Source organism: Euwallacea fornicatus, chromosome 22 (genome assembly GCF_040115645.1).
Source record: "Euwallacea fornicatus isolate EFF26 chromosome 22, ASM4011564v1, whole genome shotgun sequence".
Taxonomy (NCBI): Eukaryota; Metazoa; Arthropoda; class Insecta; order Coleoptera; family Curculionidae; genus Euwallacea; species Euwallacea fornicatus.
This window is the reverse complement of record NC_089562.1, coordinates 594498-619665: the sequence shown is the minus strand read 5'-3', so window position 1 is coordinate 619665 and position 25168 is coordinate 594498. Positions and strand designations below refer to the sequence as shown.

Here is a 25168-nt window from a genome sequence, read left to right as displayed (position 1 = left end):
GGATGAACCTGGAAATAATATGATGTGTTGTACGTAGCTATTTGATATGATATGTACAAATTATTTCAGGAAATGGTCCGCTATACTTGTTCCACTCTTATTTATATATATACAATATTCCATGTCCAGTAGTCTATGAGAATTCACATATCACAAAAATATTGTTCATTCAATAACTGACTGACTGACTGAATCCAGCAAACCAAAGAAACTAGTTTTCGGATCCACATTCTCTAGCACACACAAACATTCACCTGCTAATAAATCATTATACATTGTCATATGAAGATGTGAGATACATAAACAAACTGATGGTCTAATTACAATTGTGGTTTATAACTTTTACACATTTAGAGCCAAAATTCTGTTATTTATTTTAATTGTATTTTGTAAAGGAGCTGATTACAGATTGATGAATAAAAGTTTCTTATAAATGGGTTGTAATTTTTTATTAAATTAATATGAACAAAAGACAGATATAATAACAACGGTTTAATAGGTCTTTTATTATATCTAACTAAAATATGTGATTACAGTTTCTATCATGGATCCCAGACATCAAAGGATGTCCCACTTCATTTAGTTTTTATAGGAACAATATTACGTCTCATATGATCACCATCAATCAATTCCTTAAGGATATTTTGCATATTCTAGATCACAACTCAATTGCCAAATAACTATTACATCAGCTAATAAGAACACAAAATGGATAAAAACCAAATCCATAGTATTATGGCAACAATGAATAAAGGTGCTCATACAAGAATTTCCTTATATTTCTTAATCTTATCTTCTTAAAAAGCAGGTTATGTGTTATAAAATATCTGAAAGTCACATATTCACGCAATTAGTCTTAGTTGCAGAAGTGAAATCTTCAAAACTCACTATTGCATTAGTTAATTCTTTGCTTTTAACACATATATATGTACCTGTCCACCTTACTGATTAACTTATGAATTCAAGCACTATTCACACAGAGCAGATACTTTAAAGCAATCTTGCCATATTATTTGCTTCTAGAGCGCACAATAATCATTATTATTATCTATAAATCTGTGTTCCAAAAACTAAACGATATACCTCTATACAGACATTGTGATTCCCACTATGATTAAGCCAATGTATACAAGTATGCTTTAGATTTCGTTGTAATATTGAAATTTATCGAAAAATTTGATTAAAGAACCTAATTATTTTAACAATTACATTAAAAATGAATGTAAACAAATGTTTATGTTTGTTCGTAAGAATCAGCTGATCGCGGTTTGACAGACGGAGCACCACATCAAAGCTCACAGCACGGCCTTCACAACCCTAACCTCAAAAAACTGCTGCGACAGCTTAGGATGTTTGTGTTTTCTCGATAAGTTAAAGATTAAAATGATAATTAAATTCTAATTAGTGGTTTTTACCACTTGTGCTGGAGTTAAGTCGGAAACTATGCTTTTACCGGAAAGCCCTGGCTTAGCCTCAGAACGTATAGTCACCCTTAAACGTCGTTCCTAAATTTCACAAGTGTCGTTGAACTCCATTGGGGTGTAAATAGAGCACTTGCAATGGCCCTATCCAGCTGGAGGCTCAGGACTCAAATGGCTGGCTATCAGGGTCAGAGACCCCACTTTAGATTGGGTATGTTGCAGTTGTGCAGGCGTGCAAAATAATATTTGATGTAAATTGCAGGTGCTCGGAACAAGGGTGAAGACCTGTTTGCCACTTTCCTCAATAAGGGTAAGTAGCTGCTCTATTGTGAAAGATTTGTTTTTGGATATAAGCATATAAGGTTACCAGGATTGTAGATTTCTTATTTCATATTTGGTGCATAACTAGATTTATCATATAAAATAGATGTACCCAAGAGTCTGTGAACTATATCAAACTATAGTCCACATTGTATAATAACCTGTGGAGTATGACAACATAACAAAACAATATACTAAAATGTACCTGAACTAATACATAACGCCAACACTGGATGGATTGAAACACTTTACTTTTTGCAAATAATTTGATCACTAAGACCACAAATTTTATTTTTATTATTATAATTAATCAGAATTTTACATACTTTCATTTGTTTTGCTCTATGACATATTTTGAACATACTGCTTGGGCATATTTGAAATGCAAATCTTCCCCAAGCAATTTTGTGAGAGTAAAAAAATTTGTATCCTGTAAATTAACCACTGCAAAAGTGGTGTTTAGATCCCATAAGTGCATATTGAACAGAATTATTCTTCAGTGTGTAACCTTATGGTATTTTAGTTGCTAAAACTGATTATAACTACCACAAACACTATTTTGTTATCACATTGCTTAGTATTTAGTGTGTTTACCCTAAGTGGTCGAATTGTAATCTGACACTTCCAAAATATTGCAGCAGCAAGTGAGCAATACATCCCTGAGTGTAAAAAAGATGAGTTCACTACTGCAGATGTCTGAACATGCCATAGACTTTTAACATAGTTTTGAAAAATATTAATTCGGTAATTCAAATGGAAAAGTATTTTCATTGACCTGTAATCCTTTTAGATCCCTATGAGTGTTTTCATGTAATGCTGAGCTTGTTCAGTGAACAAGATGGAGATGAGAAGATCCTTCTGAATCACTTAAATACCTTCGTCAAGCTACTCCAACACTATGATGAGAAATTTGAGCAAATTCACTATAGTAGAAAAGACATTTTAACATGGTAAATTTTAGCACCATAATTTTAAGAATGTCAACTGATATTGATTTTTCAGCCTAAAACTAATATTATTAAATGAATCCAGTATTATTCGGTCCGCGGGTCTGAGATGTATACGACATACCCTGAAGAATGAGGCTGATGTTGTCAGTATGAATAATCTAGTCATTCCATTTTTGATTTCAAGGTAATGCTGAATTTCTAAAAAAAAAATTATTAGTGGTTTGACGTTATGTTATAGGTCTTTGGACTTGAAAAGCGACACTGAGCGCCTCGAGGCGATTAAGCTGATAAGAAAAATAACCCTGCTTGCCCCTTCAAAATTTAACATTTCTATGAATCGAGGCCTCGTTTCCTTAGCAAATGAGGGAATTGAAGAAAAAGATCGCTTGTTAAGAGTTTGCCTGGCGACGTTGGCCGAAATAGGTCTTTTCAATCCCTCCCTTTTCATCGAATCTGGGGGAGTTACCGTGATTACTCGGAACCTGATCGACTGCCAAATTCCAAAAATTGCCGAATCTTTGTGCGGCATTTTGCTGCTGCTTCTAGATAGACCTGAAACGAGGGCGAAAGCCAAAGTGGATTTGCGCAGCATTGCAGCACCCTTCTGCGATTTCCATTACAAGCACGGCTGGAAAGATAAAACGAGGTGAAATCCACCATTAGCTACCAGAATTGTTGTTTATTTTCCCAAATTATATAGGGACGAGCGCAAGCTGCGCCTAAATTGCAGTCGACTCGCTTTACTAACCATTCTTAAAAGCTGGCCAGGGCTGTTACACTTTTGTAATCCCCTAGACCAGGGCGGTTTTAAGGCCGTAGTTGATGTGCTTTATTTGAAACAGAGGGATGTTCGGGTAGGTATTGGATTTACTACAAATGCCACCTCTAAAATTCGACTATCAGAAAGCGGTGTTAGACTTGTTATTCGATCTACTGGGGTTGCAACAACCAGAGTGGACCGATGAGTTGACAGTGGCACTGAGCGCTATCGATCCTTGCGAGCCTCAGTCGTCCTGGAGGCTCAAAGAGGGTTTTGTGGCTGCTGAAGGCAAATCGGTATTGCCGCACCTTGCCAAGACTACACCCTCCCCCACAGAAATGCATTTGGCGTTGCTGCTTTACTGCTTCCTCGAATGTGGTCTTTTGGCTGCTTTAACTGAAGTTATCACCAGCAGCGATCCATTTATCAGCGTACGAGCCACAGTCCTCCTGAGTATGTTTATGTTTTTTTTTTTGAAAATTATGATGAATTTGAGAACTTTAGGCGAGTTACTGCGGTTAGTCCAGCTCTACCTTCCTCCAGGCTGCTGCAATGTTTCTCCCTCTTTGCCTGCATTAATTGATTACGCCACCAATAGTAAACCGCAAGCGATGGCTGCTGTCACAGCTCTCCAGCAACTGCACAAGTAATTTATGACTTTGAATTATTTTCCCCGGTTTTAAAGCGTCGTTTCAGGTTAATGCAGAGACGTCCCGCCTCCTATAGCTTACATTTGGATTACATTATCCGGAACAGTTCCAGTAGAAAAGCTAAGCAGAGGCATGAAAAGCATTCCAGGCATAAAGGGCTGAAATCCCGGATTAATCAAGTGAAAGTCAGTAATCGCATTAGTTAACTTTTCGGTTGACTGATTATTAGCATGCTTATTTAATACATTCAAAGTCATTCATTAATAAGTACATTTAATGAACTGATTATAGAATAATTCCACTAAAAAATACCATATATGAAAATGCCATTATATCGTTCTCTGTCATCCAACCAACATTACTATTTTACAGTTTCGTCGACGGAAAAGTGATTTTAAGTGACAAGTCACAATAATCCCGATATCTGTTAACTTAGTTAAAATGTCTCGATTATTAATCGTTGCCTTTAGTGCATCACTTGTTCGTAATTGAACGTTTCGTTTTAAGGCAGTTTTAAAGGATGGAGATGATGTTGTAAAGGAGACCGGGGTGTTGTCCACAAATGAAGTTAAGCTGTGGAACTGGAACCTGATTAAAATGATCCTGAGGGTAAAATGGAGCCTTAGTCAAGCGCAGCGTGATACTAAAAATGTGTTTTGTTTTACAGGGTGAAGGAGGCCGTAAACTGGATTTAACGGATTCCTCCCACAGGCTCTTTCTTAGACGGTTACTGGACTTCTTCACCCCTTCCCAGAAAAAGTACTCACACATGGATTTAAGCAATTCATCCAGTGATTCTGTTATTTTGACTACTAGTGGCATTGAATTCATCAAGTATTTAGGCGATGTCAAAGACACTGAATGTCAGGTGAGTTCGTGATCCATAAGGATATTTCAAAGAATAATGAATAATGTATGGATAAGGTAATTTTTTTATATTTAGACTGCTTTTGACGAAATTATTAAAAGAGATGTGTAATAATAAAATGCGGTTTGTGTAATGAATAAAAATTGATTAGCGTTTTCTTCCCTGCAGAACATGGTCACGGATCTATTCAAAGACATCCACGCGCAAATAAAATCGATATCCACCAGCCGAAGTGTTCACGACTGTCTTTTCAGTCCCGCTCATATGATCAACACGCACTGCCAAAGTTATTTCCTGTTTATTGGACAATTCGTGAGGAGCGAGTCTGGCAGGAGCATCCTCGAGAGCATAAAAATGTTCTCTCTGTAAGTGTATTTTTCACTATTAGGGACGTCACGAATAGCAAGTTTTTAGGCTTCAAGAACTGGCAACATCTACTCGACACGACTGCTACGTGAAACTCATCATTTCCACCTTGGATTACAGCGTGCCAGGGCCGGCCAGGGAAATTTTAGACGCCGTTCTCACCTGTGAAGCTGAGGGTTCCCGGCTTTATGCCACACAGTTCCTGTTGGTGCTGCTCCGAGTCGGATATCCTACTTTTGGCGGATGGGCGGTGCGTCTGCTTTGCAGGCAACTTGAAGATAAATCAGGGTTAGAAACGTATTGAAAATATTTTAAAAAGATAATTGTTCCTCCGGATGTTGTATATTTATAATATGCAATTTTCGTGTTTTTTGTCTGCAGAAAAGTAAGCCTTACAGCCCTGTCAGTGTTACAAGAGGCCTGCGAGTTGCCAGATTGTTTAGAGACTCTCACTGATTTATCTCTAAACGTGGGGAAGCTGGGTGAAAAAGGGGAATTGCTTTATATAAGGCTATTGTCCACTGAAAAGGGATTTAAACGCAGCGGAGGGGACAAAGTACTACTTTTCGGAACTTTTTAAAATTGTTTTTTATGTTTTTTCCGTACAGATCTTGAGCATTATTTCCAAGTGGGACTCAAACATGAACTTCCGTTACGTTAAACTGGTGGAGAGTGAAATCTCCGATTCTCTGACTTTGCACCAAAGAGATGAAGATGGTAAATACGAAAGGGTTGTTTCCAACGCGGCCACTAGAGGAAATTACAGGTTACTTAATAGCTCCATTAAATATGAATTTTACAATTATTTCTACGTAGAAAGGATATATTCTTGCCTCCACACCTCTACGGGCAATTAAATCAGCACGCTGATGGTTTTCGAATGTTGACCGCAAATGGGTCCATTACGACCCTTGTCGAGGTATATTAAAAAAAAAATCAGTTTCGAGACATGTTAATTCTTCTCGTTCAGGTGATTCACAAGAGCGAATACAACACAGACGAGCAAATTCTGAAACTAAAGGCGGCCATTTGGGTAGTAGGTCATTTCAGCACCTCGAAAATGGGATTTGAGTATCTGAGCGCCTTGGAGTTTATCGGCAGCATGATCGGTCTGGCCACCAAGTGTCCAGTGTATGGGGTGCGTTGTACCGCGTTTTATGCATTGGGATTGGTGGCTTCTACCTCTTTTGGAGCAGATGAGCTGAATTTAAATGGCTGGTTCGCCACAAGACATAACCGGTAAGTTTATCGTTTTTGATTATTTAAAGAGGAATAATGTATGTTTCCAGTCATGAACGATGGCCGGTTTTGCAACAAGAACCCATGGACAGTCTTTTTATTTCCTATTTCACATCCTCTTTGTGGGATCGAGAAAAGCAGACCTCAGCCAACTTGGATTTGACCAGTGACGATGATGAAATTACTTTAAGTGAGGATGATGACCGATTGGTGGACTACCCCGCCTCTCCCGCTCTAAGTCCTGGTAGATGTCTTTTGCTCTGTGAAGCTGTTTTGGTCATTTCTTCTCCTTTTAGATCTCAGGAAACTCAAACAGCTAACTTTGCCAGCAAGTGGTACCCCTCCTGAAGTTTTCCATAAAAGGTCGTTATCTGAATCGAAAACTTTCGACACAAGCAATGGGTTCGATCTAGAGCAAAAGTATGCGGCTTATGAGGGAGTGATGGTGCGACAGAGAAACAGTTCTGTCACTGAGAGTACCACTTCCGGCGTTAGTTCTTGCGATTCCTTGCCAAATCGACCGGCAGGAGGGTGAGTTGAAATCATCGTTTATATTTTAAAACCATATTTATGAAAAGATGTTTTTGAAAAAATAAAAAATCATGATTGTTTTTAAATCGCAGTATTTCGATTTTAGGACCGCCTACTTGCAAACCCTGAGCCCTATTCCTAGTTCCACCAGTTTGAGCATTCTGAAACTACCTCGGCCAGTGGAACGATTTTCTCACAGGATTTCTTCAAATAGTGCCGGTTCGGATGTGTCTTCTTCCCTTTCTGGAGGAAACACTAACGAGTTGAGTCTTCAAAACATGCTCGGGTACCAGACGATCAGATACATAAGAAGGAGAGACTCGCTCAACTTTCAGAGGACCGAGAGGGATGACTATCTGTTCCGGCCGCCTCCTCAAACGTAAGTTTCCTTTGTTTGACATCTTTGCAATGCATTTCATGGCTTATTCCCCAATAGACGTCGCTCCATAACGTCAGAATCGTTGATTAATACAGAACCCAGCGCCACTATTCATTACTCTAGCTTAGTGCAACAGAAATTCGAACCAATGTACGAGTTGGCAAAAACCCATAAACCCAAAGATGCAGTGTATCGAGGAGTGTGTTTACCTAGAGTTTTGACAGGTTTATTTCCAGCAAAAACGGAGGTAGGCTAGACCTTGCGGTATATACACTGAATGGTTTCGCATAATTAGATTTTTCAGATGTACACTACAGACTCTACTGCCTCAACAACTGGTTCTCTGGCCGCCTCATCAGGCTCAAACGAGGCTGAGAAGAAAGTATGGCAACACAGCAAAGAGTACTGCCTTCACTGCAGTCAAAAACCCGCGGCTCTAGTGCGAGATTTCGGCGCTGATCCGGGTAAAACTGAAATTTTGAAAGTTTGCGAACGACTTGCCAATCCCGTCTTGAGCAAAGCCTTCACCAACCACCTTTTGCGACTCAAACAAAAAGACTCTAAGCTATTCAGGGACGTTTGCGTGTATTCGGAGGTATGCAAAATGTTCTCAGAGTCAAGTTACTCGCTTACTAACAGGCGGGTTTTACACGATTTATTTCTGGATGTTGCCTTTGATAAGTGTTTTGAGGCACCGCGAAAATTGCTCTCTTTGAGTGTGGAAAACGAGAAAACGAAGCGGCAGAGTGTGCACGAAATAACCAGTCCTACGGAGTTTAAAACTCTGGATTCTTTGAAGCTAATAAGTGTGGAAAACAAGTTTCCGATAAGAACTAGAAACAATACCAATTGATAGGGGGGTTTACTTTATGTTAATGTGGGACTTGTATTGTGTGATGGCTTTATTGGGATGTTTGTTTGTGGATGTTAAAATCGCTGCTAAAGAAAGTTAATACTTATACAGGGTAATTCCGCGTAATGGTGATGTTCGACGTGATGTAGGATGGCTTATGGCTAGTATCATTGTCCTCATTTAAATAGGTATAAGAATGTACTCAGTAATTCCACTTAGTGTATTCCTATACCTTTCTTACATCCTTTCTCAAATAGTCAATAATATTTCTTTTTTCTGCGAGCAAAATACGCCTCTATATACTAATTGAAATTTCAAGATCCGAAAGATCTAGCAACATAAACGCAGTTAGTAGTTAGAACCTGGTGCGAGAATACCACATTAGCAGATAATCATGAAAATCTACAGGGCGATCCATAATTAATTTTATTTCTGACAAATAAGAAAATTACCTAAAGATATTTTTTTAATGGAATTATCTGTTCATTGTTACGTGCTGATTATTATTCGGAATGGAAGATTTTCGAATACTTTTACAAATAACTGAATTTATGTATAAGCTTTTATTGCTTAAAATACGCATTTTTTTGTACATACCCCTATTATGTCGTGTACCTTATCAAATCTTGAAGACTTAAAATTGTAATTATCAGTTAGACTCGTGTTGTGTTTACAAAAAAAAGAACATTATTAAATATTTGGGAAAAGACGTAATATATAATTAATACGATATTCGAAGAATCCGAATTTTATATTAGATAAAGGGTGTCCCATTTATAAATCGAAAGGTAAGATACCTCTCCATGAGAATCTGTAACACCCCAAAGAAGAAAATTATTTGAAAACGGATTAAAATCGTGCTTGGTCAAATACTAAATTCGTAATAAAAATACGAAACTATTTTCCAAATACATCTAATATATCATCATCGCGAACCACCCTGTATTGTATAAGTGATGAATTTTGTTTTTTTTTTTACTCTATATTACATTAACCCCACTAAAACATTTTCCCATGACATTTAAAGCGCAAAGTGTGCTCAATAGAAACATAAATAAATGTCTACAACCTTTTTGTAGGCATTAATAGTGTGTTTTCCCTATTCTTTGAAAATTTCAAGCTTAACAATCTTTGTAAGGAAGTTACAATATTACAAATGATGTAATTAGAAAAAGCTTATTAATTAATGTTTCGGTTCTGGGAAAGAAGAAAAGATAATCTTCCTTTAAAGTTCATCGTTCATGTTTCTAATTAATTACATCCCTGTTTGTCATCAAAATAGATCTTGTACCTACACTACAACTAACTGACAAACATGCCTATTATTACACTTATTATATATAATATAATACATAGTTATATTAATTAATATCTAACTTTCGACAGTCGTAAAGCGTGTCAAAAAGAAAGGAGGAATGCTGAAAAATTTGCCTTAAAAATGGGTATATAAAAATGGTAAAAAAAGTAAATAATCCATATAATGCGCTCTTAAGCGTTTCTTAAAGCTCAAATTGGCTTGGAAGCTTGATACGTTCATTTAGCACTTAGTGGTAAAGATGTTATCACCATTATTAAATGAAGCGGCTCTGCTGCCAAATCACCTCTTATTTGACAAGAATTTTAACTTAATCTACTAGCCATTACCCTGATCTGATCTTCAAGTTCCTTGACACGTTGTTCGCTCTTTGCAAGTTTCTTCCGCAGCTTCTTCACTTCTTCTAACTGGGTCTCGTAGGCAACTCGAAACTGAAACTCCCAATATAGGATTTCTACTATTCTGTTAAAACAATAAATTTACGTCATTGCCAGCAAGACTGCGTTCCGCCACCCCGTTTACTTCCTTTAAATAAGGAACGTCCCTTCGTGGATACTCAATGTTAGTCGACCACCTTTGTTGCATTTGTTGGAACTTCGTAGTTTCATTCGTCGAGGTCTTCTTACTCTTCTCGTCTTGAAAGCCTTTGGGTCTGTAGTCCGCTGTAGAAATTTACTCTAGCGAGGGGTAAATTTTAAAATGAGACGACCTTACCTGGAGTGGTTTCCGTGGCCAAAAACTGAAACTTTCGTTTGTTATTATCGGGCGCTACTGCCGGATCCCCTGACTTTGGGGGAAATGAAGCGCGCAATTTGATGGCCTGAATGTCTAAAGATACGTTTTGACCTACATATTTAAATTAGGAACTGGAGAAAGAAAAAAAAGAATAGATTTTACCAGTTTTTAGTGACATTAAAACAGGAGGGGCATTCGATCCTTTAATCCAATCCTCTGCGCTCAAAGAGGGGGTTGATGCCGCAGTGTCCGGATACAAATCTTCGTGAAACTGGTCGATTTTCCTAGGCACTACCATGCTAATAGGTTCGCACAATCCTTTGGTTGCGTGCAACTTGTAAAAGCGGTAGATTTCACAGTGGGTAGAGCGCAAGCCTCGTTTGGGCATCACTCCCAATCCCCTCTAGGTATACAAAAGCGAAGATTATTGATTTCTGTATCGAGAATTTAACCTGAGGACTGCCAGAGGTGACTTGATTGAGGTAATGTATATAGGGGGATTCCTCTGATATCTCATAGAAGCGGATATTTCCATCACCCTTTCCAGCCAAGAAAACCACGTTGGTGTCTCGGTCGAAAAAGGGGAATACTATTCCCGAGGAGCTGTCGATTGTATCTGCGAAAAGAGGCTGAGACAAATCGTTTTCGTCCCATACGGCGTATCTAATAATAAAATACAAATTTTAATGTTAAATAATTTTTAATGTTTTCTTTCAAAATAACCTTCTGTCTGAATATCGCGAAAACCCGGTAGTCAACAATCGACCAGTGGCCCCCAAATAGACAACTTTACTAGATTTAGGGCCCTCATGGCAGATGCCCTCCTAATGTATTAGTTGCCTTTGAAAATTAATTGCTTTTAAGAAAGGAAAAAACGAAATCTTACAGATTTAATAATGCCGCTTCTAGGTTCGATAATGCGCAGCCGCTTGTCCTTACATGTGGTAGCCAAAAGACTTCCGTCTCGGTTTAGGGACATGGAATGGATGACGTCCGGATGGCAATCAATCACATTAACGGCTTCCCGCTTTTCGATGTTCCATACGATAATCTGGAAGACGTAGAAAAATTAATAGCGTAGTAGATCAAATAATATGAAGATCGAGAAAACAAGAATGAGTCAAATTGGTGCGTCGAGAATGTCTAAATTAAGAAAGACAGTTTTGATAAAACAGAGTGACACCTCTTTTTCTGACATGGTAACCACCTTTTCTCAGACATGTATGTATTTGTTCCCCAAACTTACTGGCAATCATTTGTGACTACAGGGTTGATCCTAACTATTGACAGTCTCTTACCCAGTGGTCAAACCCAGCACTGAAAAGTATATTCTCAGCTGTGGGGTGCCATTCGATGTATGCAACTCTGCGTTTATGGCCCTGTAACTCGACTAACCAATCGTTCAAATTGAGCGCCAACCCGTCATCCGGAATATGCCATAACTTGATCTAAAGAGAATAAAAAATCAACCAAAATCTTTAATCTACCACCGAAACCTTTAAAAAAATAGACCTACAGTGCAATCAGCCGAGCACGACGCAATTACGTTATCATTAAAGGGGTTCCACTTGATGTCCAAGACTGGACCAGAATGTCCAGTGATCTTATACCCATTAAAGCCCAATCTTCCAGTCTGAAATTTGTGTATTATACATCTAGGGATACAGGGAAAAGTTTGGGTTTCTTACACTATTTAAAGGGATAACAACAAAGGCTCCGCCTCCAGCCACCTCAGTGACCACAGCCAAGAATTTGGGGTTGACTGCGCAGAATTGAGAATCGTGGGCGTTTTTGGTGATCTGGATATCTTCATAGCATTTGTCCCGTTTGGCTGGCTCACAGAAGACATGCCGGAACTTCGAACTTCTCACTCCCTTGAAGAAAATCTGGCAAGAACGAGTATGAGATAAATAAGTAGGAAATTTGTAGACTTTAAGAAGCTATATACAGTGTGCCCAATTCACAAATATGTAGTTTTCAATAGATACTATGCACTGTTGACAATAGTTTTATCAATTAATCTAAGTAATAATTTTGTGCACCGTTTGTAATGAATATCTTATCAATAACAATTTTTAAGTATGTAGGATGTTGATTGGGATTTAATCAAACTTGCTTTTGCTTGCTTGAGACTTGAGTTTAGAAGAATCTGAAAATTTCTTGCTGGGAAAAACATTCTCTGAAGCATAAATAGCATTAATCAAATTCGTTATGTGTGAAAAAACACAGCCTGTAAAGTTTAATAAACATGAGATCATCCAGTATGACACTGAAGTTGATAATAAGTGGTCAGAATCTAATTGGCAGTCAACACACAATAATTAATTGTTGACATATTTGGAATATTATCGCGCAATTTGATGGTCATAGCATATCGTTTTTTTCCCAGACGAAACGTCTTGTAGTCAGGATGCAATTTCTCATTCAGATTTGTATATATACACACTTATAATACCAATCAGAAACTAAAACTATAATCTGAGTAAGAATTTGCTAATGCATATGGATTAAAAATACGTAATCAATGGAAATAAGACTAATGGTACTTATTGCAAAGGACCTTGGCAAATACACTAGCAAAACATTTTTTTAATTTAAGAGCTAGTAAAAATCCTAATTATTGACATACCTTCTTCATTGATCCAGTTATCATTAAATCATTAAATGCCGCCAATTCTGTTACAAATTGTAAACATAAAAACAAATCACTTGTGTTGGAAATTAAAACTATTCTACTTTACTGAGTGACACAAACCTTAATGAAATTCAACAAACATTTGAACTGAGTGGGTGTATACATATTTTGTTTTATTATGCATGCATTATAATCTATGTTTTATGTTCACTGCAATGGGCATAAAACAGTCTTTATAATAGACATATGCTTACTAAGGAAACAATATTAGAAATTGCAATTCCCACAGGTCTACCCACTTTAATAAAACCATAACACTTCTGGAAGCCTAAAAGCATCAACTAGTTGTAATATTGCTGTACATGTAATAGAAAAAAATGTGTAATATTTGTGTAGAATAGCCTTGAATGCTCTTGTGCCTTACAAAACATTTTGCTGCACATTATTTTGCAATTGTCTCATATGCTTTACAGGCCACTTTATATATATGCATGTGTTATAAGAAATTAATGTTCATATTACTTGTTAATTGGGAAGTTCAATAAGATTACTTACCTGCTGATTATTTGTCATCTTTTCTGAAAATGGTCAAAAGCACTTCATGCACAGTAGAATGAAAAGACACATTCACGTGCGCTGGAAAAAAATATAGAAAAACATGGAAATGAAATGAACTTAAAAGAACATAAACTAATTATTAAAGAAACAAAAATAATGAAATAGTGCTGTTTCTGCCTATCTACATAATAAACTCTGGAAGCACTTTCAATTAGTAATATAACTAAGTAAACTTCTTCATCACCCTTCAAATACTATTAACTAACAACTTTCCAAGTCAGTAATACCACCAGTCCTTGGAAGACTACAAATACATTGCTTATTCTAATTACTCCACTTTTAACATGCCACATTGAAAGTCATGAACAAACACATTTTTTATTAAGGCCTAAACCTCCTTCTTACCGCTATAATACAAATTACAGACTCACCCGTCTTGCAGGCTTGGTACAGGACCGATTATCGATGCTTCCAAGCTGTTTCAGAGGTGAGCAACAGTCCTTCTCAGAGTCTGATATCATAATACCTATATTTTCACTTTTATTAAGATCAAGTTTATGTGATTTAAGATAGATATTTGGTGTGGCACGTCCAGTTAAGCCCTCCGAGCCCCAAAGTAAATAATATGAGTAATCACAACTTCACTGACGCGTAAACTTGTGACAGAAACATGTTGCCAAATTATGAGAACGAGTCACAAATCTGGGGGAAATGTTTGGGGATCGACCATTTTATCGAAAAACTCCCCACTGGCCGAAATTATGTTCAGCGAGTATCCATTATAATGATAGCGAAAATCACCATATTTACATTTGTCTTCGAAATGTTAATATGAGTTTTTATCCGATCCCTTAATAAAGGGTCAATATTATTCTTAGTAAGTTTGAACTGAGAATACTGTGCAACTGCAGCACTTCAAAAATCCCTAATGACACGTGTGACGTCATTCTCAAAAAAAAAAAACAAAAAACTAAATAATTAGTTTCAAACATATAAAATATATTTATTATTTTGGGGAATATTGGGCTCAGGTCACACTAGACGCCACATTATCGCACTTCTTAAATCATATACTGATCATACATGTGGATAGTTGTCTCCAGTATGTGGTCAATCAATGTCACTCACTGTCAACGTTATCCCTCTTCGTTGAAGGAAAGAATCCTTTATCAAAATATTTATTTTATTATTTTCATTATTAACATATTATTGAGGGACAAATAACGGAATAGTTTCACCTCCAATTAAGGCAGGCGAGTCCTAAGCCTTATCCTCAACACATTCCCATTCCAAATTTTCAGTGAAAACGACGAATAAGTTTGTTAGGGCTGCTGGAGAATGTCGCAAACAAAAATTGGCCCGATCTACGGCACTAGGCCGCCCTGCTCTCATCCTAGTAGAATCCAGGAGAGGCGCAACAAGGCCAAAGCCCTTAAATTACTAGAGCAAAACCGTAAGCCAGAGAAACCTGAAGATTTTATTACATATGAAGATGGGGATAGGTAAGATGATAAACTCCACATTTGAGGCTTATAAGTTTGCCTTTTTCTTATTATAGTGAATCAGATGAGGAACCGGAGTTTGTTCTCAATCAAGCCATGTATACTTCCTATAATTTTGTGGATTATATCAAACACAGAGAAATGCAGACTGCGAGACAAAGTTCAGTGGTGAAAGAATATGGCAACCGACACATTCTCTCTCATGAAATGTTTAAGGAAACCCCCATTAACTTAGGTCATATAAACAAAGTTTTTTGTTCCCAATGGCTGAGTGATCGGCAAGTTGTTTTTGGTACTAAATGTAATAAGGTTAGTTTAGATTTTTGTTTCTAAGCTTTCTTTTCAAACAAAGTTTATTTCAGTTAATGGTCTATGATGTTCAGACTCACAAACTAGACCAAATTCCTTCATTGGTTAGTGGCAGGGAGGCTACTAATTTTAATGAGCAGCCTTGTGGAATTCATTCTGTGCAACTTAATCCTTCCAAGACATTATTGGCCACTGGGGCAAGGAACACAAGTGATATTGCCGTGTATCGAATGCCTACTTTAGATCCAGTATGTGTGGGAGAAAATGCTCATAAAGATTGGGTATGTAATTTCTGTTTGGCATCATTCATTTAATATGTAAATGATATAAAATAGTTGCTAAACTAGCTTTTTTTACCAAACTTTAACAATGTTTGTTTGGCTTTTAAAATTTATTACATATTGTAAATCCTACCGCTGACCGTTATAATGGAATTATTTGAATGTGAAAAAATGAAAATATCACTTTCATGTTACCAAATTTTGTCAAAATTCTTATTAGTTACTTATTTTTGTTAGGTGTTTGACATGTGTTGGCTGGACGATGAGTTTCTTGTTTCTGGTTCTCGTGACACCAAACTGGCCCTATGGCGAATCACTGAAGACATTCTAGAAGCCAAAGATGAGGTTCCTATGCACAAGTCAATTTCTCCTGAATCACTGAAAGATTGCAGAAATGCGCAGAAGGTATAGTAATCCTGCAGCTTAAACTCAGCTATATTTTTTCCAATTGCAGATTCGAGCTTTGTCTTTTAATAAATCCTACAGAGAAATTGCGGCACTCAGCCTAAATGGGTATATTCACATTTGGGATGCCGAGACGTTTCGGCAGAAATTATCTCGGAAATTACCCAGTTCGCAAGAAAATGTGTGTATGGCCGTGCAGGAAATGGGGAGTGTTTACGCCATCGGATGTCGGTCCTATACTCTTTTACTGGACTGTCGTACCTTACAGGTGACAAATGCATTAAATAAGAATTTATATTTTATATTTACAATCGATTTGATTAGGCTATCAAAAAGGTCTCTTCACGGTATTCGGGCTGCGGTATTAGATCTGCAACGTTTCAAGGAGATATTTTAACTGTGGGCACCGGATTAGGTATGCTTATGTTCTACGATTTGAAAGCGGGGAAATACTTGGACAGCAGCATAAATTCTTCAAGAACGGTCATTTTAAAGGGTAGCAAAGGATATGTGGTAAATAATACATTTTTATTAATTCTTATTAGTATTATTATTTTGGGAATTAACTCTTTGCAGTTCCCAGACGAAGAGTTTATGGACAATATCCAAAACATAAAATATGTACCTGCAATCTACACTCATTGCTACGATTCTACAGGAACTCGGCTCTTTACAGCAGGAGGACCCCTACCTGCTACCCTCACCGGCAACTACGCAGGTTTATGGCAATAAAATCATCTTTAATAATCGTGTAAATGAATGGGTAGCCTAATGATTTCAGACTATTAACTGTTGAATTGGTCGAGATTTGTTTCAAAATCGCATGGCCAATTCAAAAACTTTGGTTATTATGCATTTTTGACATGATAATTTCGTGTTTCTGTGTGTGCAATTTGTGCGAACTGGATTTTGAAGTCCAAAATTTATCGCACACATCAACATCGTGCACTGTGATATAGTATTAATTCGTTAATGTAGGTGGCTTTAGGGAATTCTTGTCTTTTCCGAAGATGTAGAGGAGACTCTCATATTATCAGGGAAAGCAAATTTAAGCTTGAATCTCGTGACATACCTATATAGGTTTTTTAGGTTTAAATGGGTTCACTCACTATACTAGACCAACAAATAGTACTATGACTGTTTCATGTTTAGTGAGGTCCTTTTATCTTTATAACATAATTTTTCCTTGATTTTCCTCTATTTTTAATTATTTATTGCAATAAAAAGTTTTTTAATAATTGTATAATAGTTTTTGTATAAAAAAATTTACTTTGAAATTCTAGCATCATGTACTTTTGCAATTTCAACCAGAGAGTTGAAATATGTTTCTGGCACTATATTAAAGTTTCAAAACCGGGAAAAACTCTTCACTACTTAGATATCAGGGCCATGATTTTATTATCTTACTTTTTATTTGATTGAAACGCCCGGACATGAAAACAAAAATGGAAAAATAAAAGTGTGAATAACTATGAGCTTAGTTGGTCCCGAAGGTTTTCGGAAGGATTTTCGAGACCGTTGAACTATGCGTTTGTTCTATTCAAAAGCAGCGATATCTCTTGTGTATTCCTCCTAATTATTATTTATTTCATTGAAAAACCGTAGAAAAATTGTCTAAAATCAGCGAGTGTCGCTACCTATTCAACTGTGAACGAAATGACGTCATTTTAAACAACTTAGATCGGAACTGGAGCTTTTTCCATAGAGATTTTTGTCTTTATTATTGTGCTGTTTAAGTTAGACGATCACCGACATTCATCCAACACGTTTCATCTCCCTGAAATACGCAATTTATTGAAGAAAAAGTAGAAGATAGAAGGTCGATCGCCAATTACACATCGTACAAATTTCAGCTGCTTCCTCCGCATGCATATATGAAATACTAAAAAACGCTCGTTTCAATCCAACAATAATTTTAATTTATTTTTGTCAATCATTATTAATGATCGATTAAACTTAAATTGAAAAATCTTTATCACACACACACACACACACACACACACCTAATAGTAGGGCCTCCGTGGATTGTTCTGAAAAAAGATATTAGATATTTAAAAATAATTAAATTTCTTTATTCTTACTAGAGGATTCGGTCTAAATCTATAAGCCAGCATCATCCTTTTCCGGTACGATTCGTACTCATCTTCATCGGCAGTGGCTTCTCCAAGATTCAGTCCCAAACCTTGAGTATTCTCCCTTGGAGCACCCCTTAAAACAAATTCCCTTTACTAACCAATCATCTTATAAAATATTAAAAATACTTGTTAATAGGCTCCACAATTCCGGTGCTATTTTGTCCCAATCCCTGCCCTTCTGCCCAGCCTAGTTTCTGCAGCATTTTAAACCCGATATTGTCCTCTTTGATCTTGAATTCTTTATAATCGGAAAAATTGGGCTGTCGCCCTTCTTTGGCAGCACTAGATTTTTCCATAAAGCGTTTCAATTCTTCTGGCGGCAAAAAGTCGCCGATATGGTGCTTGCCTTCGGCCTGTCGTGTCAGCTCATGAGCCCACAATTCTGTAGCTTGCATTTCCTGTTAGGACTTGCTATTAAATACTAAAAAAAGACCTTAGTACACAAGACCTTGTCTCTGAGCTTATGCTCCCATGTGCCCCCATCAGTCTCCTCATCCGAATCGTATTCGTACTTGTTTTTACCCTGATTTTGAAGCCTTTCTAATTCCGCTCTTTTGGTCAACATGTCCTGATAGAGTAAATGGATTTTGTAGTTGTCTTCTGCTTTTTTCCAGTCCTCTTCGGACAAATTGACAGAGCCGTAAGTCTGCATTGCATAATGTAATAGCCCTGGATCTGTTCGAGTTACTTTGCTGAGCATTGTGGAACTGCCTGGAACTGGCAATATATCGTAGATGAGGAATTTAATAGAGGGATAATATACCTGTAGGGATTACTACTGACAGGGTAATCGGGGGTTTTACGTCTTCAGATTTTTCCCCCCAGCGGCTCTTTCTCTTCCTGTCGCGCCTGTTTTGTTCAGAATTTTCCTCCTTATGAGGAGATTTTAAAGGTTTACCTAAATGAGATTTGCATGGGAATTACCAGCTTTATTTCCGGCTTAATATCACTATCCATTATGTCCATATCATCCTCTTCCAACGCCATTTCCGGCTCGTACATCTCACTCGAATCCGACTTTTTATCCTTTCCTTCACGTTCCTTCTTGTATTGTTCTACAAGACTAGCGTACTGCCGATAGGAAGCAGATTCCTTGTGAAACAGAAACCTGCAGAAATGGCCCTACATATCATACAAATCTCATCCTCAATTGATTAATTTAGATCAATAGTGTGGGGTTTGCGAAGATGCTCAGGACTTCGTTTATTCCGAAGCCCGAACCACCTCAATAACGATACATAATCAAATAGTGTTAGCGATACTTAGGTAAGTCGGGGAGGGGGCAGTCCATCTTTGGAAGACGGACTGGTTTATTGTTGTCGTACCACAAATCGGGGTCTCGGGTTTTTTTCTGCCGAACCACCTCTTCGATGGAGGGGCCGCATTCGGCCACCATTCGCGCCAAGTTCGCCATTGCCTCGAATTCATCACCACCTGGGGAGAAACTCAGGAACACGTCACTAACGGTCCCAACTTTAAGACAGGGATGACTTAGGTCTCTCATTTATATACAGGACATTGTTTTTACGTGCGTACGTTATTGTTATCTCCGAAACAATGCAAGTTGCAATATTAGTAAAATAAGAAAATTTTACCATTTTTGAAAACTTTTAGTATACCGTAAATGGTGTTGCAAAATTGTTTAAAATTTCGAAATTTTCAAAAATATCTCAAAAAACTATCATTCTGATAAAAAATTATGCATTTTTGAATTAATTTCTACCTCTCTAAAACATACGCTTATTATTATTACAGGATGGCATTGCGGATTTACCGATTCGTACCAACTCATTTTCTGTTCTCCTTGTTTTTGTTTTAAGTTACCTCCTCAAATTTATATTTGAAGATTCTAGACAAACAAGTAATAGGGTAGTGAACAACACTGTGCAGTTCTTTCGCAGATTTCTTTAAGTCATCTCATAGTCCCAAGCTCCTGCTTTAAATTCGAAATGAACGAGTTAGAAGTCTTGAAAGACATTTTACATTTTTCGTGAAATCTTAGAAACCAAAATTAATGTGACAACACCATCTAAGGCATATTAAAAGATTACAAAAAATACAACATTTTCTTATTGAACCGGTTTTGTTACTCTCACCCTTTCAGAGAAAGCAATACTAAACGGACTTAAAAAAGACACCCGGTATATTACACTTTAACTGACGACCAAAGAGGAAGATTCCTCTTTTCTCGTACATCTATTAACTCGAACTTAAACTCACCTATTTGCCGAAAAATGTGGCTACACATGTCTCATTCGCTATTGTCAGGAATTTTTTTTAATAATATATTCTTAACACTCTCAAAGGAATAATAATATAACCTCATCCCAATGGTATCACTGCGGAATTAATATACTTAAAACCGCCATTATCGATATTTTATGGGTTAAATGCAGCTACACATGTCTCATTCTTCATTGTCTGGAATATTTCAACAATATTTTCTGCACAATGGCGAATAAGCTTTTTCTTAACACTGATGAAGGAACTATAATAATTTCATTTCTTCCCATCAACATTATCGCGGAACTATTATACATATAATACTTAAGACAGTGATTATCAATATTTGATGGATTGTAAATAGTTAAGTCATCCCTGCAAAATGCCCAACAAAAATGGAATAAAAAGTACAAATTACCTTTTCAGCAATATACAACAAATTAAATAAAACCCGAATAAACCTCAATAACTCTCGCCTTACCTGGCACGTCACTTCGAGTCAAGGAAGTGGGCGGCCGAATCATGGGAGGTGGGACATTCATGTTGGGTAAGGCAAAACTGGGTGGCGGCTTACTGACGTCGCGCTGCAGAATCATGGGAGGCGGTACGTTGACGCCCATTCCCGGAGGCGGCAGGACCCGCTGCGACATTAGCGAGGGAATGCGTGTCACTGTTCCACTACTTGATGGAACTGAGGCAATTTGGTTATTTGCCTAGAAATCCTATTTATTGTGGGATTTACAGAATCTAAAAGTATATAACCTGTTGAGATGCATTATTTCCCATGAAGTTGACTTCACCCACATTAGGTGGCGGCAGATTCTTATTGGGCGGTGGTACGTTCTTCAAGAAATGGGTGTCCATTAACTCATTTTCAGTGGATAGCAACCCATCAATGGGTTTTGGTATTAACTCCAATGTTGCTGGAGTTGAGATTGTAGTAGATACCTGTAAGGATGGCGGGATGTTCATGGTGTTAACCGAATCAGGTTGGATCTGGAACTTTCATGTAAGCCCAAAATCCCATTCATATAACAACAAATCTTACATGAATGGGACTTGGAGGAGGTATTGAAGTCAGCTCCACAGTAGTCAAACCCGGCGGCCTCACCCCTAACGCATTAGGGGTGGCTATAGTAATATTATGTGGTGCTATCACTGGGGGTGGTAATGTGACTGTTGTGAGGATGCTGGCTGGTGCAGAGACCAGTACATTTTGGTCCTGAAACTGCATTTTTGTAACACAATCATTTCATTCTTTGAAAACTCACTTGTGGGGTAATAACAATTTGTGTTTGGGGTAAAATCTGTGGGGGCGGCACGTTCAGAAGCACCTGAGGGGGGGCCGCCACTAATTGCTCTCCACCAGTTGATGTGGTAAACAAATGTGTCTGGGTAATTACTGTTTGAGGCTGCACTGAGGCTACAGGGGGGGGCACTACAACTTGGACTATTATAAAAAAAAAACATCACTTTTAATTTTAAACACCAATACCATTTGTAGGGGTAGTAGTGAGCTGTCCAACTAGCTCACTGGCTTGAGCAACAATGGGCTGAATTAGAGGAATTGAAGAAGATATATTTGAAGGAATTAAAGGGACATTAGGAGGCGGTATGCTGGGATTAATGTGAGCAGCAGCTAGTGGTGGAACTGAGAAATCTGCAGTTATCAAAGGGAGTAAAGTCTGCCCATTTGTGGTGTCAATTACTTGTGGTGGAGGGGGGGCTTGAGTGAAATGATTAGGAGGGGGGTTGCTTGTGTCAATTGTGATTTTTTTATCAGTGATATCTGTCATAAACTGGCAGACTGAGTCTGGAATATCTTTATTACACCTACAAGCAAACCATTCAGCAATTTAATGCAATTTTGGAATAATAAATGCTCACAAAATATTTTCAGACTCTTGCTGCTCATCAGATTCACTGACAGATTTTCTTCCTTGTTCCAGCTCCTTTTCTTTCTCCTTTTCACGCTCCCGCTCTTTGTCTTTATATTTGTTAAAAGTCTTAAATTTTAAGTCATTTTTCTTAGTACGCAATTGTTTGAATTGATTGAGAAATGAGCCATCATTAGAGAATTGGTTAACTCCGTTTTTGGAATCATCTTTTGGCTGTGAAGATGGGCTGAACAAAAACATAGATTTTGCTTAAAAGTGATCTACTAATTTACATGTTTTAAATCAATCAGTGATTTGGTCTCGATTGGATACTAACTAAACATAGTTCAGCAAAAGTAAAAACCATAAGTAAAATCATACCCAGGTATATCAGGGGGTTTGGTAACTTTATCCTTAAGGTCCTGATTACTCTGTCTCCGTTTTGCTTCCAGTTTGGCCTGGATTTCTCGCTTCTTTTGCTCAATCAACATCTCTTGTTGAGACATTTGAACAAACCTGTCATTTCTCGACATCTTGTTCTGGTTGGTATCGAAGGGGCGTTTCGACATTTTCATCGAAGCTTGATTATTCATTTAAAGACAGAAAAAGTCTTATTAATTAATAAAGAGTAATTAAAATAATCTGGATAAAATTCCACAAGACTGAAGATTTATTTTGACATTTAAATATAAGGTTATGTGAACACGTCAAAGAAGACAAGACATCAAAACATTGTTAATGAAGTATATAGAGCACGACAGTGAAAATTTAGAGTTAAAATTGAAACGTTATTAGCCTAAGATAAATAAAAGCAACTAACGTTATTGCGAAATTGGTCTGTATTTACTAATGCTACATCTAATGAATTTAGAAACCTTAAAGCTGAATACTAGTAATATACGGATTGCAAGCACCCTTTATAATTATAGTTATTTTGTATTATGTTACATTTACGCAAAAATAGTGTGGAAGTTGAAATCGTTAGTTATTCATACTTGATAAGCTTAAAAGTAGCAAATTTGTATATTCTTTGCAAAATTGACCCTTAAAAAGTACAATCCTAAGGTAATGACATTTAGTGATGTTGTGGCTGAGCTGGTAGCGGAGCAACTGTCACCTGTCAGGCTTGACAATGTGACGTACTCTAGGGTGACCCTTCGGTTCCCTAGGTACTCCAGAACCCGGTGAAAAATCTTCCCCTAGCACTTCCGGCAGGTCATTCTAGAACATTCTGCCGGAAAGGAAAAAAGGAGCCTGGGTCAACCCGCACCTGCGCGGTGGTCCTTTTCTTTGTTCCCTTGGTAGGGCATCGGGAAAAAAAAAAGGGTCTCTCTCTGGGTCCTCGAGACGGCTCAAGATAGATTTTAAGTTTCGTGAAAGATATATTGTCTTCTTTCTTTGCAATTATATTTGAAAACTAATATTTACAATATATATATATTTACATATTCACACAAGTGCTTAGTCTATTCTTCAACCTCCGACAAACGCAAGTCGGGTAGTGAAAGCGCCCCTCCCGACAATGTTATAGCACTTTTCGTTCATTTTGGCATCTTGTTGACATTGACATGGTAACAGAGTGTCACGTAGAGGCGCTTGTGTGTGAGGCGTTTTCACTACCCGACTAGAGTTTTCGGAGGTTGTAGAATAGACTAAGCACTTGTGTGAATATGTAAATATGTATATGTTGTAAATATTAGTTTTCAAACATAATTGTAAAGAAAAAAGACAATATATCTTGCACGATACTTAAAATCTATCATGAGTCGTCTCGAGAAGCCAGAGAGAGTGTTTCCTGGTCCTTTGTTCCCGATACCCTACCCCGGGAACAAAGGAAAGGACCACCGCGCAGGTGCGGGTTAACCCGGGCTCCTTTTTCCCTTTCCGGCAGAATGTTCTAGAATGACCTGCCGGAAGTGCTAGGGGAAGATTTTTTACCGGGTTCTGGAGTACCTAGGGAACCGAAGGGTCACCCTAGAGTACGTCACATTATCAAGCCTGACAGGTGACAATTGCTCCGCCACAAGACTCCCCTCCCAGATACGGAGTATTAAACTTATATAACCATATACAGATAAACTTAATGCTAGGAGACCTAAAGCTACTACAATTTATTTAAATTTGCACGTGCCATAGGCTTTAGCATCGATCACTGGCGCTAAGCAAACCGTACCCGCTTCTTGCTTGGATTGTGGAGGGGGTTGAGGTTGGTGTAGGTGTGATCATGGGAGGTAGGATCTTGGGCTAGGATAAAAGCCGGTTTGAGACGATCCTTCGAGATGTTGACTTCTCTGTGATTGATCAGGATGGTGAACTATTTATCAGCCCGGCTTTTTACAGGGAAGGGATCTCTTCGTAAGGAGGTTGGAGTGGTTTCTTCACTGCGTCGTTGCGTACGAAGACGTGCGTACAGGTATCTATTTCCGGCGCAATGAAGATCTTTCTTGTACTGTGGTTGCTTGAGGGGACAGGTTGCAGGAGTTGTATCTTTTGTCTCAATTGAGCGACAAAAGAGGTGGGGTCTACATTGGATTATACAGATTCGAAGAATTCTCCAGGCAGACGTAAGGGAGCTCCGTAAAGCATCTCTGCTGGTGAAACACCAATTTCGTCTCTCAAGGTAGCATGTAACCCCAGCAAGATCGTCGGCAAAACCTCCGTCCAACGTTCTGTTGCGTAGGCCATTATTGCTGTCTTGAGAGTTCGGTGCCACCTCTCCACTTTGCCATTGGTCATGGGGTGGAACGTGCTCGTGCACTGCCCAGCAGTATTGCCAAAGATACAAAGAGGGAGCTCTCGAATTGTCGCCCTTGATCTGTGATGATTTTTTGGGGAGAACCGAATCTGCAAATCCA

The 25168-nt window shown here is 37.9% G+C and overlaps 4 protein-coding genes and 1 long non-coding RNA gene across 10 annotated transcripts; 2 read left to right on the top strand and 3 right to left on the bottom strand.

Moving 5' to 3' along the window:
- Nucleotides 1-479: 479 nt before the first annotated feature.
- On the bottom strand, nucleotides 480-1252 carry LOC136346093 (uncharacterized). Its single transcript, XR_010733257.1, has 2 exons — nucleotides 889-1252; nucleotides 480-827 (listed from the first exon to the last, which is right to left on the bottom strand). It is a non-coding gene; the product is annotated as an uncharacterized lncRNA (long non-coding RNA).
- A 64-nt stretch (nucleotides 1253-1316) lies between these two features.
- Nucleotides 1317-9299, top strand: rictor (rapamycin-insensitive companion of Tor). Its single transcript, XM_066294919.1, has 22 exons — nucleotides 1317-1632; nucleotides 1684-1731; nucleotides 2533-2692; nucleotides 2745-2876; nucleotides 2931-3338; nucleotides 3393-3546; nucleotides 3596-3905; nucleotides 3957-4098; nucleotides 4149-4287; nucleotides 4610-4711; nucleotides 4770-4970; nucleotides 5139-5335; nucleotides 5385-5624; nucleotides 5718-5892; nucleotides 5945-6102; nucleotides 6153-6255; nucleotides 6307-6575; nucleotides 6626-6819; nucleotides 6872-7106; nucleotides 7213-7485; nucleotides 7543-7732; nucleotides 7790-9299. The coding sequence occupies exons 1-22, from the start codon at nucleotides 1560-1562 to the stop codon at nucleotides 8336-8338; spliced, it is 4452 nt and encodes a 1483-aa protein (XP_066151016.1). The 5' UTR covers nucleotides 1317-1559; the 3' UTR covers nucleotides 8339-9299.
- A 259-nt stretch (nucleotides 9300-9558) lies between these two features.
- On the bottom strand, nucleotides 9559-14244 carry LOC136346076 (coronin-2B-like). 6 transcript variants are annotated; one of them, XM_066294925.1, is made up of 12 exons: nucleotides 14013-14244; nucleotides 12077-12274; nucleotides 11905-12021; nucleotides 11687-11836; nucleotides 11275-11439; nucleotides 11112-11212; nucleotides 10841-11051; nucleotides 10551-10791; nucleotides 10368-10499; nucleotides 10137-10315; nucleotides 9983-10084; nucleotides 9559-9927 (listed from the first exon to the last, which is right to left on the bottom strand). In XM_066294925.1, exons 1-12 carry the CDS (start codon nucleotides 14100-14102, stop codon nucleotides 9910-9912), a joined length of 1704 nt encoding a protein of 567 aa, XP_066151022.1. In that variant the 5' UTR covers nucleotides 14103-14244; the 3' UTR covers nucleotides 9559-9909. The 6 variants fall into 6 exon arrangements, with proteins under 6 accessions (XP_066151022.1, XP_066151023.1, XP_066151027.1 ...); XM_066294926.1 differs by having other exon boundaries at nucleotides 9559-9924; XM_066294930.1 differs by adding an exon at nucleotides 13579-13659 and having other exon boundaries at nucleotides 9559-10084; nucleotides 14013-14224.
- Nucleotides 14245-14714: 470 nt separating this feature from the next.
- On the top strand, nucleotides 14715-17324 carry DCAF12 (DDB1 and CUL4 associated factor 12-like protein). The gene is made up of 7 exons (XM_066294933.1): nucleotides 14715-15083; nucleotides 15140-15392; nucleotides 15446-15673; nucleotides 15911-16078; nucleotides 16128-16346; nucleotides 16403-16591; nucleotides 16655-17324. Exons 1-7 carry the CDS (start codon nucleotides 14920-14922, stop codon nucleotides 16808-16810), a joined length of 1377 nt encoding a protein of 458 aa, XP_066151030.1. The 5' UTR covers nucleotides 14715-14919; the 3' UTR covers nucleotides 16811-17324.
- A 650-nt stretch (nucleotides 17325-17974) lies between these two features.
- Nucleotides 17975-23899, bottom strand: LOC136346075 (uncharacterized). The gene is made up of 14 exons (XM_066294923.1): nucleotides 22695-23899; nucleotides 22324-22560; nucleotides 21932-22269; nucleotides 21708-21880; nucleotides 21485-21658; nucleotides 21199-21432; nucleotides 20918-21149; nucleotides 19539-19647; nucleotides 19138-19321; nucleotides 18977-19085; nucleotides 18662-18930; nucleotides 18340-18611; nucleotides 18160-18286; nucleotides 17975-18108 (listed from the first exon to the last, which is right to left on the bottom strand). Exons 1-14 carry the CDS (start codon nucleotides 22904-22906, stop codon nucleotides 18082-18084), a joined length of 2697 nt encoding a protein of 898 aa, XP_066151020.1. The 5' UTR covers nucleotides 22907-23899; the 3' UTR covers nucleotides 17975-18081.
- Between the last annotated feature and the right edge of the window lie 1269 nt (nucleotides 23900-25168).

Bases quoted from the DNA above. Each gene is read 5' to 3' on its own strand.
- rictor (XM_066294919.1), top strand. From the start codon at position 1,560: ATGGCCCTATCCAGCTGGAGGCTCAGGACTCAAATGGCTGGCTATCAG. The intron at 1,633-1,683 runs GTATGTTGCAGT...TGTAAATTGCAG, and splicing joins GAGACCCCACTTTAGATTGG to GTGCTCGGAACAAGGGTGAA. The intron at 4,288-4,609 runs GTCAGTAATCGC...TTTCGTTTTAAG, and splicing joins CCCGGATTAATCAAGTGAAA to GCAGTTTTAAAGGATGGAGA.
- LOC136346076 (XM_066294924.1), bottom strand. From the start codon at position 14,102: ATGATATCAGACTCTGAGAAGGACTGTTGCTCACCTCTGAAACAGCTT. The intron at 12,275-14,012 runs GTGAGTCTGTAA...CGTTCTTGCCAG, and splicing joins GTACCAAGCCTGCAAGACGG to ATTTTCTTCAAGGGAGTGAG. The intron at 11,052-11,111 runs GTTATTTTGAAA...TTTTATTATTAG, and splicing joins TCGCGATATTCAGACAGAAG to ATACGCCGTATGGGACGAAA.
- DCAF12 (XM_066294933.1), top strand. From the start codon at position 14,920: ATGTCGCAAACAAAAATTGGCCCGATCTACGGCACTAGGCCGCCCTGC. The intron at 15,084-15,139 runs GTAAGATGATAA...TTCTTATTATAG, and splicing joins ACATATGAAGATGGGGATAG to TGAATCAGATGAGGAACCGG. The intron at 15,674-15,910 runs GTATGTAATTTC...TATTTTTGTTAG, and splicing joins AAAATGCTCATAAAGATTGG to GTGTTTGACATGTGTTGGCT.
- LOC136346075 (XM_066294923.1), bottom strand. From the start codon at position 22,906: ATGAATAATCAAGCTTCGATGAAAATGTCGAAACGCCCCTTCGATACC. The intron at 22,270-22,323 runs GTGAGCATTTAT...GTTTGCTTGTAG, and splicing joins CAAGAGTCTGAAAATATTTT to GTGTAATAAAGATATTCCAG. The intron at 18,612-18,661 runs GTCTTGTGTACT...AAGTCCTAACAG, and splicing joins AGCATAAGCTCAGAGACAAG to GAAATGCAAGCTACAGAATT.